The sequence below is a fragment of the Schistocerca gregaria genome, chromosome 4, assembly GCF_023897955.1.
Source record: "Schistocerca gregaria isolate iqSchGreg1 chromosome 4, iqSchGreg1.2, whole genome shotgun sequence".
Taxonomy (NCBI): domain Eukaryota; kingdom Metazoa; phylum Arthropoda; class Insecta; order Orthoptera; family Acrididae; genus Schistocerca; species Schistocerca gregaria.
This window is the reverse complement of record NC_064923.1, coordinates 261,198,530-261,215,992: the sequence shown is the minus strand read 5'-3', so window position 1 is coordinate 261,215,992 and position 17,463 is coordinate 261,198,530. Positions and strand designations below refer to the sequence as shown.

Here is a 17,463-nt window from a genome sequence, read left to right as displayed (position 1 = left end):
CCTCTGTGCTATGGATCTCATGGAGAAACAGAACGAGCTGAGTTTCGCAGGATCTCTGTTTGCGAAGTCCATGTTGATTTTTATGGAGGAGATGTTCATTTTTGAAAAACGTCATAATTCTTGAGCATAAAACATGTTCCATGATTCTACAACAGACTGACATCAACGATATAAGTCTATAATGGTGTGGATCTGTCTTTTGCCTTTCTTAGAAACGGGAATGACCTATCCTTTTTTTTTTTCAGACTATGACGTGAGTGAGCTCGGCAAAGATATTAGTAAACGACGGCACCGTGAGCTACCAATGTCAACATCATAACTTCCTTCCCGGAAATCCCTGACCTTGCCGTCTCGTTCCTTCTCGTCCTGTCCCTTTCCGTTCCGTTGACAGCCTTTGTAGATGCCGCCATTTGAAAATGTAGATTGTTTTGTTGGCCTGTTCAGTCCTGTCCCGTTCTGTCAAATGTTAATCGATCTGTTTGTACTTTTCGATATTTTGTGAAAATAGTGATTGAAACATCACGACCATTTGAGGTGCTCTGCTTCGTAAAAGCGTACTCCAGAATTCTCAATGTATTGTGGTATTCAGCTGTATGCGTAATAGTTGCAGAGCGTTTCCGCAGGAGATTCCACGAGTACATTTCTAAAATTCTCCATTATCAAATGATGTCAACACGATAGAGAGCAGGTCTTCTCTCATAATGTTATGTGATAAAATGGACAGCAAAAATCAAGAGTCCACATAATGTCATTCTGCCTAGGAATTTAGTACGGCGAGCGAGCATGCACTTTTTACAGTCAATACTCAACAGTCGATTATCCTTCACTTCCGCGAAGAGAACGATAAAGAATATCTATGAGCCACATCTTACATGCGGCAGCCGGTAGCAGAAGGCGTTGGTGGGCGAAATGACATTTATGACTGTAGAATTGTTTTATATTGATGCAGATTCTTATGAATAAATATTTTTTTTGTAGAAGTAGCTACCTTTATCAAAAAATCATTTTGAAGGTAAGGGGAGCGGTTGCGTTCTCTTTAGTATACAATGATGTTCGATTAAAATATAAACAATGACAACGAATTAAGAACAAAACAGCATAATTGTATTCATTTATTGCGGATCCATACTTGTTATAAAACAGTGATTCTGCTTTCTTACATGCAGTTTTGCTCATGTTGACACACTGTTCAAATTACAGTAGCCTGAATAGTGAAGGACAGAAAATAATATCGTGAACTTCTACGGCAGATGATGAACAACATTTATGACTCTCAGTTGCTTGCAATCAGCGCCAATTATGCAACCATAATGAAATTAATAAACTCCTCATACTATAATTCCTTGGTATTATTTGGAATTCTGTTCATGCTCAAAATATATTATTAGCTCTTAAGTGAGCGATCAGATCCTTACGTGCTGCTGTTTCACGAAAATTTTGTAGCCTATGTTTAAGTAGCTTGAGTTCTTACTCTGGCACAATTTCTTGGCGATATTTGCTGTTAACATTAATATGTAATAAGTAACAGTAGCATTTATTCGTTGGACTGAGAACAGCGAATGAACGTGAGTGTATGACTAAATCTTTAACCAATGTACAAGATGTTAAGTAAGCTTTGAAAACAACTAAAGGTCTTCCTAGCAAACTAAATATTAACTAAATCATTCGTGGCAAATGTCAGTACAGTACCTATTACATAATTCTCGCCAGATACCTTCCTTTTTCAATTCATATTTTTAAGATTTATTGAATGAAATAAACTGTTATGCAGCTGCTGTTGTGTCGTATTAATAGAAAGGTCAAAACAAATAAAAATTTTACTCTTTCAGTTTGTGTCTTGCTCCAATACACTTCACATCCTTTACTACAAAAATATTTCAGCACAGTGAAGTTGTCAACAATTTTTAGCTTAAAGGGCTACTCTTGTGGCCCTTTACTATTTGTTTATGAACTAAAATGCTTCAATGCAGTTTTCTTCCAGATTTTTTTTATGTTTAAGGAAAGCATTTCTGATAGAATTGTAATGTGAGGATGGATCCCAAAGAAATAAAGACCAGTTTGAAGGAGGCAAGGGAAGCTATTAAAAATAAAGACTTTAATACTGCACTGCAGAAATGCAAGGTATGTTCACATATTTTAAAATATGAAAATGTGCATTTGTAAACGAAAATTGATACATAGCAGTAGCAGTTCCCAAACATATTGTTTATTACTGTGGTCACTCTTGGATTATAATAGCAATAATTTGTGCTTAATTTTAACAGGCTGTTTTGAAAGCTGATCGTAATAATTATGTTGGCCTTGTGTTGTTTGGAGTTGCATTGCAAGAATCTGACAAGAGGGATCAAGCCCCCAATGCATTTAGAAAGGCTATTGAAGCTTCACCAAAGCAACTGCTTGCATGGCAAGGCCTTGCCTCCTTTTATGAAAAGGATGATTCTGAAACAGCCTACAAGGAACTCTACCCAGTATATCAGCAGCTACTTATTCTTGAAACGTATGTACATCTTTTCAGTGATGCAGTAATGATGATAAATTAGAATTTCATTTCTATGTGCCTTTGTATCTCACCTCGCAACACTCGGCTATGTTCAGTATTGTTTGTTGCTTGCGAAATCGTACACAGTCTCTATAAATGCAATTTGTTGCACATTTGTAAGGTAGGCTGTGTGTGTGTGTGTTTCTATTCCTTGTTTTAATTTCACGTTTTGTTTCATGTCATATGTTGTTCCTTCAGTCATGCTTGGCATGTACACACTATGTTTTTCCATATTGAATTAATTTTCCTGGCTCATCAAAGATTACATTTATTCCCATACTATAAATTACCATATATTTGTCTTTAATTTGAAATGAAATCAGCCAACTGTTAGTTTCATTAACCAGTGGTCATGGTAAAGATGATTTAACACACTGGCAGCACGAGTAGTAACAAAAACAGTGTGCATCGTAATGAAATTAAAATATATGGTGAGCAGAGAACCTGATAAAGGTAAACAAATCATTCCTAGTATAAAATCTTGTGCCTTGGGATCCCACAGAGTTATCGGAAAGTTATATTATGGAAATGATCAACACGGAGTGTTAGATTGTGACAGTGAACAGAAATAATGCAGGGCATTGTGCCTGGAGTTTGACAGTGGACTAGATCACAAGTGTGAGTGACCATTAACATTCAAAGCTAGTAATCCTGAAATATAAGCCCCAGTTTCCACTAGACAACATTCTCTAAACTACACTGATTCAGAAAAAACCATACTTTTTACCATCCGTCCAGTTACACAGAATGAGGCTAACTGGTTATATTACATTAACGCATTAAAGTTCCCATGCTTCAGGCTTATATTAATTTTACATTTGAACTCTCAGAATAAAAGACTGCAGAATTTTGAATTTCGTGAAGACTAAGATTGAACCTTAACGCAGAGCAGAATGGAGCAGGACATATGCGATGATGTGGGATGTCATAGTATCTTTGCTGTTTTGTTGTTGCAGACATCTATTGACTCTGAAGTTAGTCTCTCCACTTGGGTTCTGTTATACACAAATTTGTGGTATTTTTGTCAGTAATTTATCCATGAGGAGGTTGTTGTTGTTGTGGTGGTGGTGGTGGTGGTGGTGGTGGTGGTGGTGGTGGTGGTGGTGGTCGTCGTCGTCGTTCCTGAGACTGGTTTGATGCAGCTTTCCATGCTACTCTATCCTGTGCAAGTTTCTTCATCTCCCAGTACCTACTGCAACCTACACCCTTTTGAATCTGCTTAGTGTATTTACCTCTTGGTCTCCCTCTACGACTTTTACCCTCCACGCTGCCCTCCAATACTAAATTGGTGATACCTTGATGCCTCAGAACATGTCCTACCAACCGATCCCTTCTTCTAGTCAAGTTGTGCCACAAACTTTTCTTCTCCCCAATCCTATTCAATTCTTCCTTTCGAAAGCTTCTATTCTCTTCTTGTCCAAACTACGCTCCTGGAAATTGAAATAAGAACACCGTGAATTCATTGTCCCAGGAAGGGGAAACTTTGACACATTCCTGGGGTCAGATACATCACATGATCACACTGACAGAACCACAGGCACATAGACACAGGCAACAGAGCATGCACAAAGTCGGCACTAGTACAGTGTATATCCACCTTTCGCAGCAATGCAGGCTGCTATTCTCCCGCGGAGACGATCGTAGAGATGCTGGATGTAGTCCTGTGGAACGGCTTGCCATGCCATTTCCACCTGGCGCCTCAGTTGGACCAGCGTTCGTGCTGGACGTGCAGACCGCGTGAGACGACGCTTCATCCAGTCCCAAACATGCTCAATGGGGGACAGATCCGGAGATCTTGCTGGCCAGGGTAGTTAACTTACACCTTCTAGAGCACGTTGGGTGGCACGGGATACATGCGGACGTGCATTGTCCTGTTGGAACAGCAAGTTCCCTTGCCGGTCTAGGAATGGTAGAACGATGGGTTCGATGACGGTTTGGATGTACCGTGCACTATTCAGTGTCCCCTCGATGATCACCAGAGGTGTACGGCCAGTGTAGGAGATCGCTCCCCACACCATGATGCCGGGTGTTGGCCCTGTGTGCCTCGGTCGTATGCAGTCCTGATTGTGGCGCTCACCTGCACGGCGCCAAACACGCATACGACCATCATTGGCACCAAGGCAGAAGCGACTCTCATCGCTGAAGACGACACGTCTCCATTCGTCCCTCCATTCACGCCTGTCGCGACACCACTGGAGGCGGGCTGCATGATGTGGGGGCGTGAGCGGAAGACGGCCTAACGGTGTGCGGGACCGTAGCCCAGCTTCATGGAGACGGTTGCGAATGGTCCTCGCGGATACCCCAGGAGCAACAGTGTCCCTAATTTGCTGGGAAGTGGCGGTGCGGTCCCCTACGGCACTGCGTAGGATCCTACGGTCTCGGCGTGCATCCGTGCGTCGCTGCGGTCCGGTCCCAGGTCGACGGGCACGTGCACCTTCCGCCGACCACTGGCGACAACATCGATGTACTGTGGAGACCTCATGCCCGACGTGTTGAGCAATTCGGCGGTACGTCCACCCGGCCTCCCGCATGCCCACTATACGCCCGCGCTCAAAGTCCGTCAACTGCACATACGGTTCACGTCCACGCTGTCGCGGCATGCTACCAGTGTTGCGATGGAGCTCCGTATGCCACGGCAAACTGGCTGACACTGACGGCGGCGGTGCACAAATGCTGCGCAGCTAGCGCCATTCGACGGCCAACACCGCGGTTCCTGGTGTGTCCGCTGTGCCGTGCGTGTGACCATTGCTTGTACAGCCCTCTCGCAGTGTCCGGAGCAAGTATGGTGGGTCTGACACACCGGTGTCAATGTGTTCTTTTTTCCATTTCCAGGAGTGTATTTCTTGCCCATGTTTCACTTCCATACATGGCTACGCTCCATACAAATACTTTCAGAAACGACTTCCTGACACACAAATCTATACTCGATGTTAACAAATTTCTCTTCTTCAGAAACGCTTTCCTTGCCATTGCCAGTCTACATTTTATATCCTCTCTTCTTTGACCATCATCAGTTATTTTGCTCCTCAAATAGCAAAACTCCTTTACTACTTTAATTGTCTCATTTGCTAATCTAATTCGGGCAGCATCACCAGATTTAATTCGACTACATTCCATTATCCTCATTTTGCTTTTGTTGATGTTCATCTTATATCCTCCTTTCATGACACTGTCCATTCCATTCAACTGCTCTTCCAAGTCCTTTGGTGTCTCCGACAGAATTACAATGTCATCAGCGAACCTCAAAGTTTTTATTTCTTCTCCATGGATTTTAATACCTACTCCGTATTTTTCATTTGTTTCCTTTACTGCTTGCTCGATATACAGATTGAGTAACATCACGGATAGGCTGCAACTCTGTCTCATTCCCTTCCCAACCACTGCTTCCCTTTTGTGCCCCTCGACTCCTATAACTTCCATCTGGTTTCTGTACAAATTATAAATAGCCTTTTGTTCCCTGTATTTTAACCCTGCCACCTTCAGAATTTGAAAGAGAGTATACCACTCAACATTGTCAAACGCTTTCTCTTAAGTCTACAAATGCTAGAAACGTAGGTTTGCCTTTCCTTAATCTATTTTCTAAGATAAGTCGTAGGGTCAATATTGCCTCACATGTTTCAATATTTTTACGAAATCCAAACTGATCTTCCCCGAGGTCGGCTTCTACTAGTTTTTCCATTCCTCTGTAAAGAATTCGCGTTCGTATTTTGCAGCTGTGGCTTATTAAACTGATTGTTCAGTAATTTTCACATCTGTCAACACCTGCTTTCTTTGGGATTGGAATTATTATATTCTTCTTGAAGTCTGAGGGTATTTCACCTGTGTCATACATCTTGCTCACCAGATGGTAGAGTTTTGTCAGGACTGGCTCTCCCATGGCCGACAGTAGTTCTAATGGAATGTTGTCTACTCGTGGGGCCTTGTTTCATCTCAGATCTTTCAGTGCTCTGTCAAACTCTTCACGCAGTATCATATCTCTCATTTCATCTACATCCTCTCCATTTCCATAATAGTGTCCTCAAGTATATCGCCCTTGTATAGACACTCATGAGGTTATTTTGTTTAAATAATTGCCACTTTCAAGGATGAAGTGGGACATAGCCAGAAAGCACAAAAAAGGTTGCTGGGAGCACTGGCCTCTTTAAATACGACAAAAAAAGCAATGAAAAAGTTATTGCAGAGGATGGGAGACGTGGCAGAAGCTTAAGGAAAATAGCCGAGGAATATGTTGCTCCAAAACCACCACTGGGAGATAGGGTACATGGAAAAATTTAAGAGAAATGTGGAGATCCAAAAGCTTTAAGTGAAGAACATGAAAAATTAACAGGGTTTTCAACCTGTGCACAGTGGGGATTTTCCCTTCAAAGTGGTGATTTTAGGCATATGGTAAAAACTTTTCCTTGAGTGGCATGGAGACATCAAGTGAACGAGTCCAAGGATACCAGATGTGAGAGAGAATGGATTAAGAATCTCTTTCATCAACATGCTAATCTAACAGTTTGTCTACCTGAAAATGTGAGATCAAGGGCTCTTGTTGAAGAAGAATGTCTCATTGGTTAGGTACTTTAAGAATTCGGTAGCTAATCTGAAAGATATTCCCCGAGAGAGGATACTAAATTGTGATGAGACAAATTTCACATATGGTCCTGGGACTTTCAGGGTCATTGTGAGAAGAGGAGTAGACATCCAGAAAGAGTTACTGATTACAGCAAACAGCAAGTTAGTGTAATGTTTGCTGTATCCAGAAATGGAGAAATACTCCTACCTTTTGTTGCCTACAGGAGTGTGGGCACAAGTCTCAACCTAACATGGACAAAAGATCATGTTGAGGACTCACGCTATGCAGTAAGCAAATGTGGTTGGTATGACATGCCTTAATTTGAGTAATGGTTTGTGAAAGTATCTCTGCCATACTTAATAAGGTTTAAGGGTAGAAGAACTGTTATGGGGGATAGTTTTCCAAGAGCGCTCTTCCAGGAAGTGTAGGCTGTTTAATGACCACAGTATATTACTGTTTTATAATGCTGCCTCCGAATTCTACACATGTCACTCAGCACCTGTATGTTGCAGTATTTAGACCCATTAAAGCAGCATTGAGGGCTGTTTTGATGAACTGGAAAAAACTGTACAAGAGATGTATGCCAAAGGTCTAGTTTCCAAGAAAACTGAAGGAAGCATTGTAAAAAATTTAGAATGTGCCAAATAATGTCACGTTTGGCTTTACAGCATGGTGTGTAATACTGTAGGTCCTGAAAACGCAAAATACTATTGGATCCTAGAAAAGTGCAAGGAAATTTCCAACGCTCAGAGTCGAAGAAAACATGGATAGATATTCTATCGGAAAAGCTTGTCATAGCTGGATCTAGTGATTCAATAGGAATCAGAGGCAAAAAAACTGACTATTGAATGAGATATAAGCATTTCTGCCACCAATTTTGGCTTCATTGTTGCCGCAGCTTCTGCCACCCACGGCAGTATCTCCAGGCATCAGATTTCCACTAATTTCCAACCAAATGAAACATTGACATATTGGATGACAAGAGTTGAACAAAATATTTAGACTCGTGCAGATGATAACAGCAGTAGTGAAATAAAATGTCAGTTTCCACTAAGAACTAGGAGACAAGCCAAGGATTACATTGTAATGAATTTCATCACAGAGGAAAACCACATTACAAAACTTAACTGGCACACCAAAGGATAAGATGATTTAAGTAAATTTTGTAAGAGAAAAGAAAGGGGAAAGAATGATGATGATATATTTTCCTCTAGCCTCTGACATCCAAGATGATCTGTACAAAAATACTGAATAGAGAATTGATGTGTATCAAGGCATCAGGATAGAAAGAGACCCTGATTTTGTCCGAGAATGTTGACATAAAAGTGGAAATTAGCATGGTAATTTTTTTTTTCTCCCTCCATGTTGCATTAAAATTTTCTTCATTTCAGAAAATTTCCTGTTGTTAACATGAACCAATAAAATTTTGTATACAAAAGCTTAAAATAAGCAGTTTCTGCTTACTGCACTGTGTAGCGTTATTTCCCAGTGAGAAAGTAAAATAGCAAAATCTCTATCCCACTTTGCCTCCATAATCTACTGGAGGGAGAGAAAAGCACAGTTCTTAAACACACTGTTGCTCGTTTTGTATATTAATGACCTGAAGAAAAATATTATTACCAACTTCAGACTTTTAGCACGTGATACAGTTATCTGTAGTGAACTATTATCTACACAGTTACTCAGGCAGCTCTTGATTAATTTTTATTTTCAAAATTGTACATTTGTGCACTCACAAATATCTGGATGTAACAATTTGTGTGGCTATGAAACTCTGTTACCACCCATTCTCAGTTGTAGATAAAGCAGGTGGCAGACTTACATTCATTGACATGATACTGGGAAAAAAGTCCATCTACAAAGTGGCTTGCTTATGAAGCACTTATGTTTCATTTTATAATACTGCTCAACTGTATGGGACTCGTAGTGAATAGGACTAACAGGGGATAAGTATTTAAAAAAGGACAGCACAAATAATTGCAGCTTTATTTGAGTCGTGGGAGAGTGTATGGAAGTACTGAAAAACCTGATTAGGCAGACACTTGAAGATAGATGCCTGTTATCTGCTGAAAGCATAGTTACAAATTTTCAAGAACCAGTATTCAGTGAAGAATCTAAGAATTATACTTCATCCCCCCACATATCACTATATCACTCCCATAGAGACTGTAAAGACAACTTATACTAATTACAGTGTACACAGATTACTTAAACTTCATTCTTCATGCATGCCATATGCTGTTGGTGTGGGAAGAAATCCTAACATGTAGTGCAGTGCCAAGCACTTACTACTCTGGTTTGCGGAATGGGTATATAGATCATAGTCGAGGAGGTGTTCACAAAGTGACCATTTTCAAAACACTTTTATGAAGAGTATTCAGTGATAAATTTCATTTTTTACGATGTTATCACCATCTGAAACTCTGCAGGTGGTGACAGAAGTGTGCAGAAACAAAGTTGTAATGTTTCATTGACATAAGTAGCTTCATGGAGGGAACACAAGCATTGGAAGTTATATTTATTGTGACCACTTGCCCATTTTTTAAATATTGGGAATATGAACAGACAGCAAATTATTGGACTGATGACATTTCATTTCATGTTGGTTTATCACATGGGACTGTTCCCAGCTAATCATAAATCCATTGTAAAAATATAGAATGAGGGAGAGCAGCCGTTTGACCTGTTGTAGAAATATACACAATAGGACGTTATTTTTGAACACTTTATTTAGGCTACTGGTTTCAGCTGTGCTGTGCCATCGAATAGTCACAAGTAAGTAGTTATGAACTAAAAGTAATACTGCTATTTGCAGTATAATTATAGTAAATAACTATGAACTAAAAGGTACTGCTAATTGCCTATTGTTACCTAAAAGATATTTCTTAACACTTATTTCTGAAAGAAATGTATTCTGAACAAAAGGAAATGTAGGTGTCAGTGGAAAGCAAGCTCATTGTGTTGCTCTACAACACTCGGACAAAATTAAAATCAGTTTAATTCAAAACAAGAACACCTTCTAAGAAACAGGAATTTTGCTGTGGACAAAACCGAGTAAGTAATGGTTGTATAGATGTTTTTAGACTAAAAACTAATCATTCACTACATATTTATTCTACGAGGCCAGACTGGAAGTGTAGAATTGATGTGGACATTCTCTACTACCTACAAGGTGCTGTCATAATCAAAAATCCAGTAAAATGGGCTGGAGACAACGAATTTTGCAGTATTAAAAGACCACTGTACACCAGTCATTACTTGAAAGTCTTACTTCACCGCTAATGATGTTACCACATGAAACATTCGCCATAGGAGCTGGAGTGTTCATTCCTGTTTATAAAATTCTTGTCCCTATTGAGGTTGAAGTTAAGTGTGACAGCGAAATTATCTGGTCATGTATAACAGGTGTAAGTGAAACCAAGTTAATTGTTGGCTGTTTATACTGGGCACTCAATTCCGCTTTGACAGTTCTAGAATCATTAAAAGCAAGGCTACAGTTAGTAGTGCGTAAATACCTGGATCATGCAATACTAATGGAAGATTACTTTAATCTATTAAGTGTAGACCGGAAAGTCTATGGATTCATTGCAGGGGGTAAAGACAGACACTCCTGCAAAGTACTTTTGAACACAGTTTCTGAAAACTGTTTTGAGCAGTTAGTTTGGCATGGGAATATCTTACACCTTGTAGCTACATACAGAGTGTTACAAAAAGGTACGGCCAAACTTTCAGGAAACATTTCTCACACGCAAATCAAGAAAAGATGTATGTGGACATGTGCCCGGAAATGCTTAATTTCCATGTTAGAGCTCATTTTAGTTTCGTTCTTCCACCTACGCTCAATGAAGCACGTTATCATGATTTCATACGGGATACTCTACCTGTGCTGCTAGAACATGTGCCTTTACAAATACGACACAACATGTGGTTCATGCACGATGGAGCTCCTGCACATTTCGTTTGAAGTGTTCGTACGCTTCTCAACAACAGATTCGGTAACCGATGGATTGGTAGAGACGGACCAATTCCATGGCCTCCACACTCTCCTGACCTCAACCCTCTTGACTTTCATTTATGGGGGCATTTGCAAGCTCTTGTCTACACAACCCCGGTACCAAATGTAGAGACTCTTCATGCTCATATTGTGGACGGCTGTGATACAATACGCCATTCTCCAGGGCTGCATCAACCCCTCAGGGATTCCATGCGACGGAGGGTGGATGCATGTATCCTAGCTAACGGAGGACATTTTGTACGTTTCCTGTAACAAAGTGTTTGAAGTCACACTGGTATGTTCTGTTGCTTTATGTTTCCATTCCATGATTACTGTGATTTGAAGAGAAGTAATAAATTGAGCTCTAACATGGAAAGTAAGCGTTTCCGGACACATGTCCACATAACATATTTTCTTTCTTTGTGTGTGAGGAATGTATCCTGAAAGTTTGGCCGTACCTTTTTGTAACACCCTGTATAGGATGGACATTATCGACGTCAGTATAAAAATCAGGATTAGTGATCATAATGTCATTATAGCAGCTATGGTTACAAAAGTTAAGAAATCAGTCGAGAAGTCTAGGAGAGTGTTTCTGCTAGAAGCAGCAGTTAAGCAGTTGCTAGCATCTCATTTAGTGAATTGGCATCACTTAGTTCCAGCAAGATCGACACAGATGAATTATATGCAAAGTTTAAGCAGATTGTAAATCGTGGTCTGGAGAGTTTTTTGCCCAGTAAGTAGACTAAGGAGGTAAAAGACCCACTGTGGTCCAGTAATAAAATTCGGAAAATGCTGGAGAAGCAGTTGCTCTCTCTGTTCAAAAGAGAATGCCCAAATGACGACAAGTAAAGATTGGTAGAGATTCATGTGTCTGTGAAAAGATCTATGCATGAAGCATACAACTACTACCACTGCTATACCTTAGCAAAAGATCTAGCGAAGAACCCTAGAAAATTCTGGTCCTATGTAAAATCACTAAGTGTCTAGTTCCTTGTTGGCCCAGGGTGGTGTGGCAGTTGGAGACAGTAAAGCAAAAGCCAAAGTTTTGAATATTGCATTTAAGAAATTGTTCATAGGAGAGAATCGTACAAACATACTGTCATTTGACTATCGCACACACTACCATGTTGAGGACATAGTAATAGTCATCCGTGGTATAGAGAAACAACCGAAAGAGTTGAAAGCAAGTAAGACACCAGGTCCTGATAGCATCCTAATTCACTTAAGTTTTACAGCACTGGCCCCTTACCTAGCTTGCATTTGTCACAAATCTCTCCCCCAGTGCAAAGTTGCAAGCAATGGGAAAAAGGACAGGTGACTTTAGTATATAAGAAAATTAAAACAATGGACCCAGAAAATTACCAACCAATCCCTTAACTTTGGTTTGCTGCAGAGTCCTTGAACATATTCTCAGTTCGAATATAATAAATTTTCTTGAGACCGAGAACTTTATGTTCACAAATCAGCATGATTTTAGAAAGAATTGCTCATGTAAAACTCAGCTTGCCCTTTTTTCACATGATGTACTGTAAACTATAGAGGAAGGGCAACAGACAGATTATATATATAATCTCCCGCTTGGTAAGTCTTGGAATCTTTGTTTTTAATATATTTTTCCCATGTGGAAATTTCTTTCTATTTTATTTACTATATTCCTGAGACTGGTTTGATGCAGCTCTCCATGCTACTCTATCCTGTGCAAGTTTCTTCATCTCCCAGTACCTATTGCAACCTACATCCTTCTGAATCTGCTTACTGTATTCATCTCTTGGTCTCCCTCTACTATTTTTACCCTCCACGCTGCCCTCCAATGCTAAATTTGTGATCCCTTGATGCCTCAGAACATGTCCTACCAACCGATCCCTTCTTCTAGTCAAGTTGTGCCACAAACTTCTCTTCTCCCCAATCCTATTCAATACCTCCTCATTAGTTACATGATCTACCCATGTAATCCTCAGCATTCTTCTGTAGCACCACATTTCGAAAGCTTCTATTCTCTTCTTGTCCAAACTTGTTATCGTCCATGTTTCACTTCCATACATGGCTACACTCCATAAAATACTTTCAGAAATGACTTCCTGACACTTAAATCTATACTCGATGTCAACAAATTTCTCTTCTTCAGAAACGCTTTCCTTGCCATTGACAGTCTACATTTTATGTCCTCTCTACTTCGACCATCATCAGTTATTTTGCTCCCCAAATAGCAAAACTCCTTTACTACTTTAAGTGTCTCATTTCCTAATCTAATTCCCTCAACATCACCTGACTTCATTCGACTACATTCCATTATCCTCGTTTTGCTTTTGTTGATGTTCATCTTACACCCTCCTTTTATGACACTGTCCATTCCATTCAACTGCTCTTCCAAATCCTTTGCTGTCTTTGACAGAATTACAATGTCATCAGCGAACCTCAAAGTGTTTCTTCTTCTCCATGGATTTTAATACCTACTCCGAATTTTTCTTTTGTTTCCTTCACTGCTTGCTCAGTATACAGATTGAATAACATCTGGGAGAGGCTACAACCCTGTCTCACTCCCTTCCCAACCACTGCTTCCGTTTCATGTCCCTCGACTCTTATTACTGCCATTTGGTTTCTGTACAATTTGTAATTAGCCTTTCACTCCCTGTATTTTACCCCTGCCACCTTCAGAATTTGAAAGAGAGTATTCCAGTCAACATTGTCAAAAGCTTTGTCTAAGTCTACAAATGCTAGAAATGTAGGTTTGCCTTTCCTTAATCTAGCTTCTAAGATAAGTCATAGGGTCAGTATTGCCTCATGTGTTCCAATATTTCTACTGAATCCAAACTGATCTTCCCCTATATCAGCTTCTGCCAGTTTTTCCATTTGTCTGTAGAGAATACGCGTTAGTATTTTGCATCCGCGACTTATTAAACTGATAGTTTGGTAATTTTCACATCTGTCAGCATCTGCTTTCTTTGGGATTGGAATTATTGTGTTCTTCTTAAAGTCTGAGGGTATTTCGCCTGTCACATACATCTTGCTCACCAGATGGTAGAGTTTTGTCACTGGCTCTCCCAAGGCCGGCAGTAGTTCTAATGGAATATTGTCTACTCCCGGGGCCTTGTTTCGACTCGGGTCTTTCAGTGCTCTGTCAAACTCTTCATGCAGTATCATATCTCCCATTTCATCTTCATCTACATCCTTTTCCAATTCCATAATATTGTCCTCAAGTACATCGCCCTTGTATAGACCCTCTATATACTCCCTCCCTTTCTGCTTTCCCTTCTTTGCTTAGAACTGGGTTTCCATCTGAGCTCTTGATATTCATACAAGTGGTTCTCTTCTCCAAAGGTCTCTTTAATTTTCCTGTAGGCAGTATCTATCTTACATCTAGTTAGATAACCCTCTACACCCTTACATTTGTCCTCTAGCCATCCTTGCTTAGTCATTTTGCACTTCCTGTCGATCTCGTTTTTGAGATGTTTGTATTCCTTTTTGCCTGCTTCATTTACTGCTTTTTTATATTTTCTCCTTTCATCGATTAAATTCAGCATTTCCTCTGTTACCCAAGGATTTCTACTAGCCCTCGTCTTTTTACCTACTAGGTCCTCTGCTGCCTTCACTACTTCATCTCTCAAAGCAACCCATTCTTCTTCTACTGTATTTCTTTCCCCCATTCCTGTCAATTGTTCCCTTATGCTCTCCCTGAAACTCTGTACAACCTCAGGTTCTTTGAGTTTATCCAGGTCCCATCTCCTTAAGTTCCCACCTTTTTGCAGTTTCTTCAATTTTATTCTACAGTTCATAACCAATAGATTGTGATCAGAGTCCACATCTGCCCCTGGAAATGTCTTACAATTTAAAACCTGATTCCTAAATCTCTGTCTTACCATTATGTAATCTATCTGAATCCTGTCGGTATCTCCAGGCTTCTTCCATGTATACAACCTTCTTTTATGATTCTTGATCCAAGTGTTAGCTATGATTAAGTTTTGCTCTGTGCAAAATTCTACCAGGCGGCTTCCTCTTTCATTTCTTAGCCCCAATCCATATTCACCTACTACGTTTCCTTCTCTCCTTTTTCCTACCACTGAATTCCAGTCACCCATGACTATTAAATTTTCATCTCCCTTCACTATCTGAATAATTTCTTTTATTCCGTTATACATTTCTTCAGTTTCTTCGTCATCTGCAGAGCTAGTTGGCATATAAAATTGTACTAGTGTAGTCAGCATGGGCTTCGTGTCTACCTTGACCACTATAATGCGTTCACTATGCTGTTTGTAGTAGCTTACCCGTACTCCTATTTTCTTATTCATTATTAAACCTACTCCAGCATTACCCCTACTTGATTTTGTATTTATAACCCTGTATTCACCTGACCAAAAATCTTGTTCCTCCTGCCACCGAACTTCACTAATTCCCACTATATCTAACTCACTAATTCCCACTATATCTAACTTTAACCCATCCATTTTCCTTTTTAAATTTTCTAACCTACCTGCTCGATTAAGGGATCTGACATTCCACGCTCCGATCCGTAGAACGCCAGTTTTCTTTCTCCTGATAACGACATCCTCCTGAGTAGTCCCTGCCCGGAGATCCGAATGGGGGACTATTTTACCTCCGGAATATTTTACCCAAGAGGACGCCATCATCATTTAACCATACAGTAAAGCTGCATGCCCTCAGGAAAAATTACGGCCATAGTTTCCCCTTGCTTTTAGCCGTTTGCAGTACCAGCACAGCAAGGCTGTTTTGGTTAGTGTTCCAGATCAGTCAATCATCCAGACTGTTGCCCCTGCAACTACTGAAAAGGCTACTGCTCCTCTTCAGGAACCACACATTTGTCTGTCCTATCAACAGATGCCCCTCCATTGTGGTTGCACCTACGGTACGGCTATCTGTATCGCTGAGGCACGCAAACCTCCCCACCAACGGCAGGGTCCATGGTTCTTTGTGTTGTTGTATTTTATTTTATGGTCAACAATATGCAGTGCTTACCAGCTGCAGACTTACTTGGCTTCAGAAAACAATCACATTTAGAGCAGTGACTGTTAACAGTTCAAATAGTATATAGTAGTGCACTCATCATGAAATGCTCTACACATTTGCGCCCCCCCCCCCCCCCCCACCCTTTTTCACAATTAACAAAAATTTGTGCTGGAAAATGGCCTCTGACTGAAACTAGTCATACAATTTAAAATAAATTATATTGCTGTTTCACATTTTGAAATACGTTATTTCCAAGATTTGTCAAAGCTGTGCCTGCAGTCAACAAAAACTGCCTAATGAAGGTTGTAAACTGCTGAACAGTACTCAAAAATTGATAAAAATATGATTTTAGAAGCTAATTCTTTTATGGATGTATTCTTACAATTAACTGTGATTGTCTGCAGGTGTACTTCTATTTAATTGTGGTTGTAATGAAAGGTATGGAGTTAATGATAGTGTTTTTGTAGTGACGGCTAAGGATTGTATTCTAGCCCTTGCATCCCTATTTGGATTTTCCAATATTTTCTTAAATCATTCTAGGTGACTGCTGGTATGATTCCTAATAATAGGCAATGACCTCAGCCCCCAGTTTCTGTGACAGTAATTCATCATTTGAAATTGACATACTTTGCAATAGTATTATTACACAATGTATTTACTACTGTCTTAATTTAGTGAACATGTGCCATCAATATATGCCAGTGTAACAGTTATCCAATCGAATAAAAAAGAATTAAAATGATGAAGATGGAAGAATTAGTACTAAACAGAGTGTAAGGGTACTATCATTCTTGAAAACCTTGTAATCTAAGCACAACAGTTACAGAAATACTGATTTGTTAATTGCTTCATTCTTTTATTTTATTGTTCTTGCAGTGATATAGGCAAATATAGAGAAATTTGCAATAAATTAGCGGAACTAACTCTGAAGAGCAAGAAATGTGACACTTTCGCTGAAATTCTGGATTATCAAATTGAGATAGTAAGTGATGAGAAGAAATCTATAGCATTGAGAACTCTGGTAACAGTTCTGGGACAAATTCCAGACCTAAATGCAAAATTATCAGCAAAAGTAAGTTATCTGTCAACATACTTGTATGCAATTTGAGAGATCGTTATTAAAAATAATTTATGTGACAGTTGCAGATTTTAATGTTCTTATTTTGAAGTGAGTATATTTATTGTGCATTACTTTGAGTCCCGAAGAACAAATTCCTTAATTCTGAAGCTAGAAATAGCTACCCCAAGTTGTTACAAGTGACTGATGAGATGGTCCCTTCAGTTGGTACACAGCCTTTTTTCTTCTACATCCTTGTCCAGCTGAACTAATACTGTAGTTAACAATGATCTTGATGTTAATTTATCTGTGCTATGTAGCACTCCCACCCCACCCCCACCCACCCACCCAAT

At 39.8% G+C, this 17,463-nt stretch overlaps 1 protein-coding gene across 1 annotated transcript in view; it reads left to right on the top strand.

Annotated features, from left to right (window-relative positions):
* The first annotated feature begins 490 nt into the window (after nucleotides 1-490).
* Nucleotides 491-17,463, top strand: part of LOC126267374 (tetratricopeptide repeat protein 37) — a 159,604-nt gene continuing 142,631 nt past the window's right edge. The window contains exons 1-4 of the mRNA XM_049972555.1: nucleotides 491-1,012; nucleotides 2,000-2,121; nucleotides 2,265-2,497; nucleotides 16,930-17,125. Of these exons, the coding sequence (XP_049828512.1) occupies nucleotides 2,032-2,121; nucleotides 2,265-2,497; nucleotides 16,930-17,125 (519 nt within the window). The 5' untranslated portion in view covers nucleotides 491-1,012; nucleotides 2,000-2,031. The remainder of the gene's footprint in view (nucleotides 1,013-1,999; nucleotides 2,122-2,264; nucleotides 2,498-16,929; nucleotides 17,126-17,463) is intronic.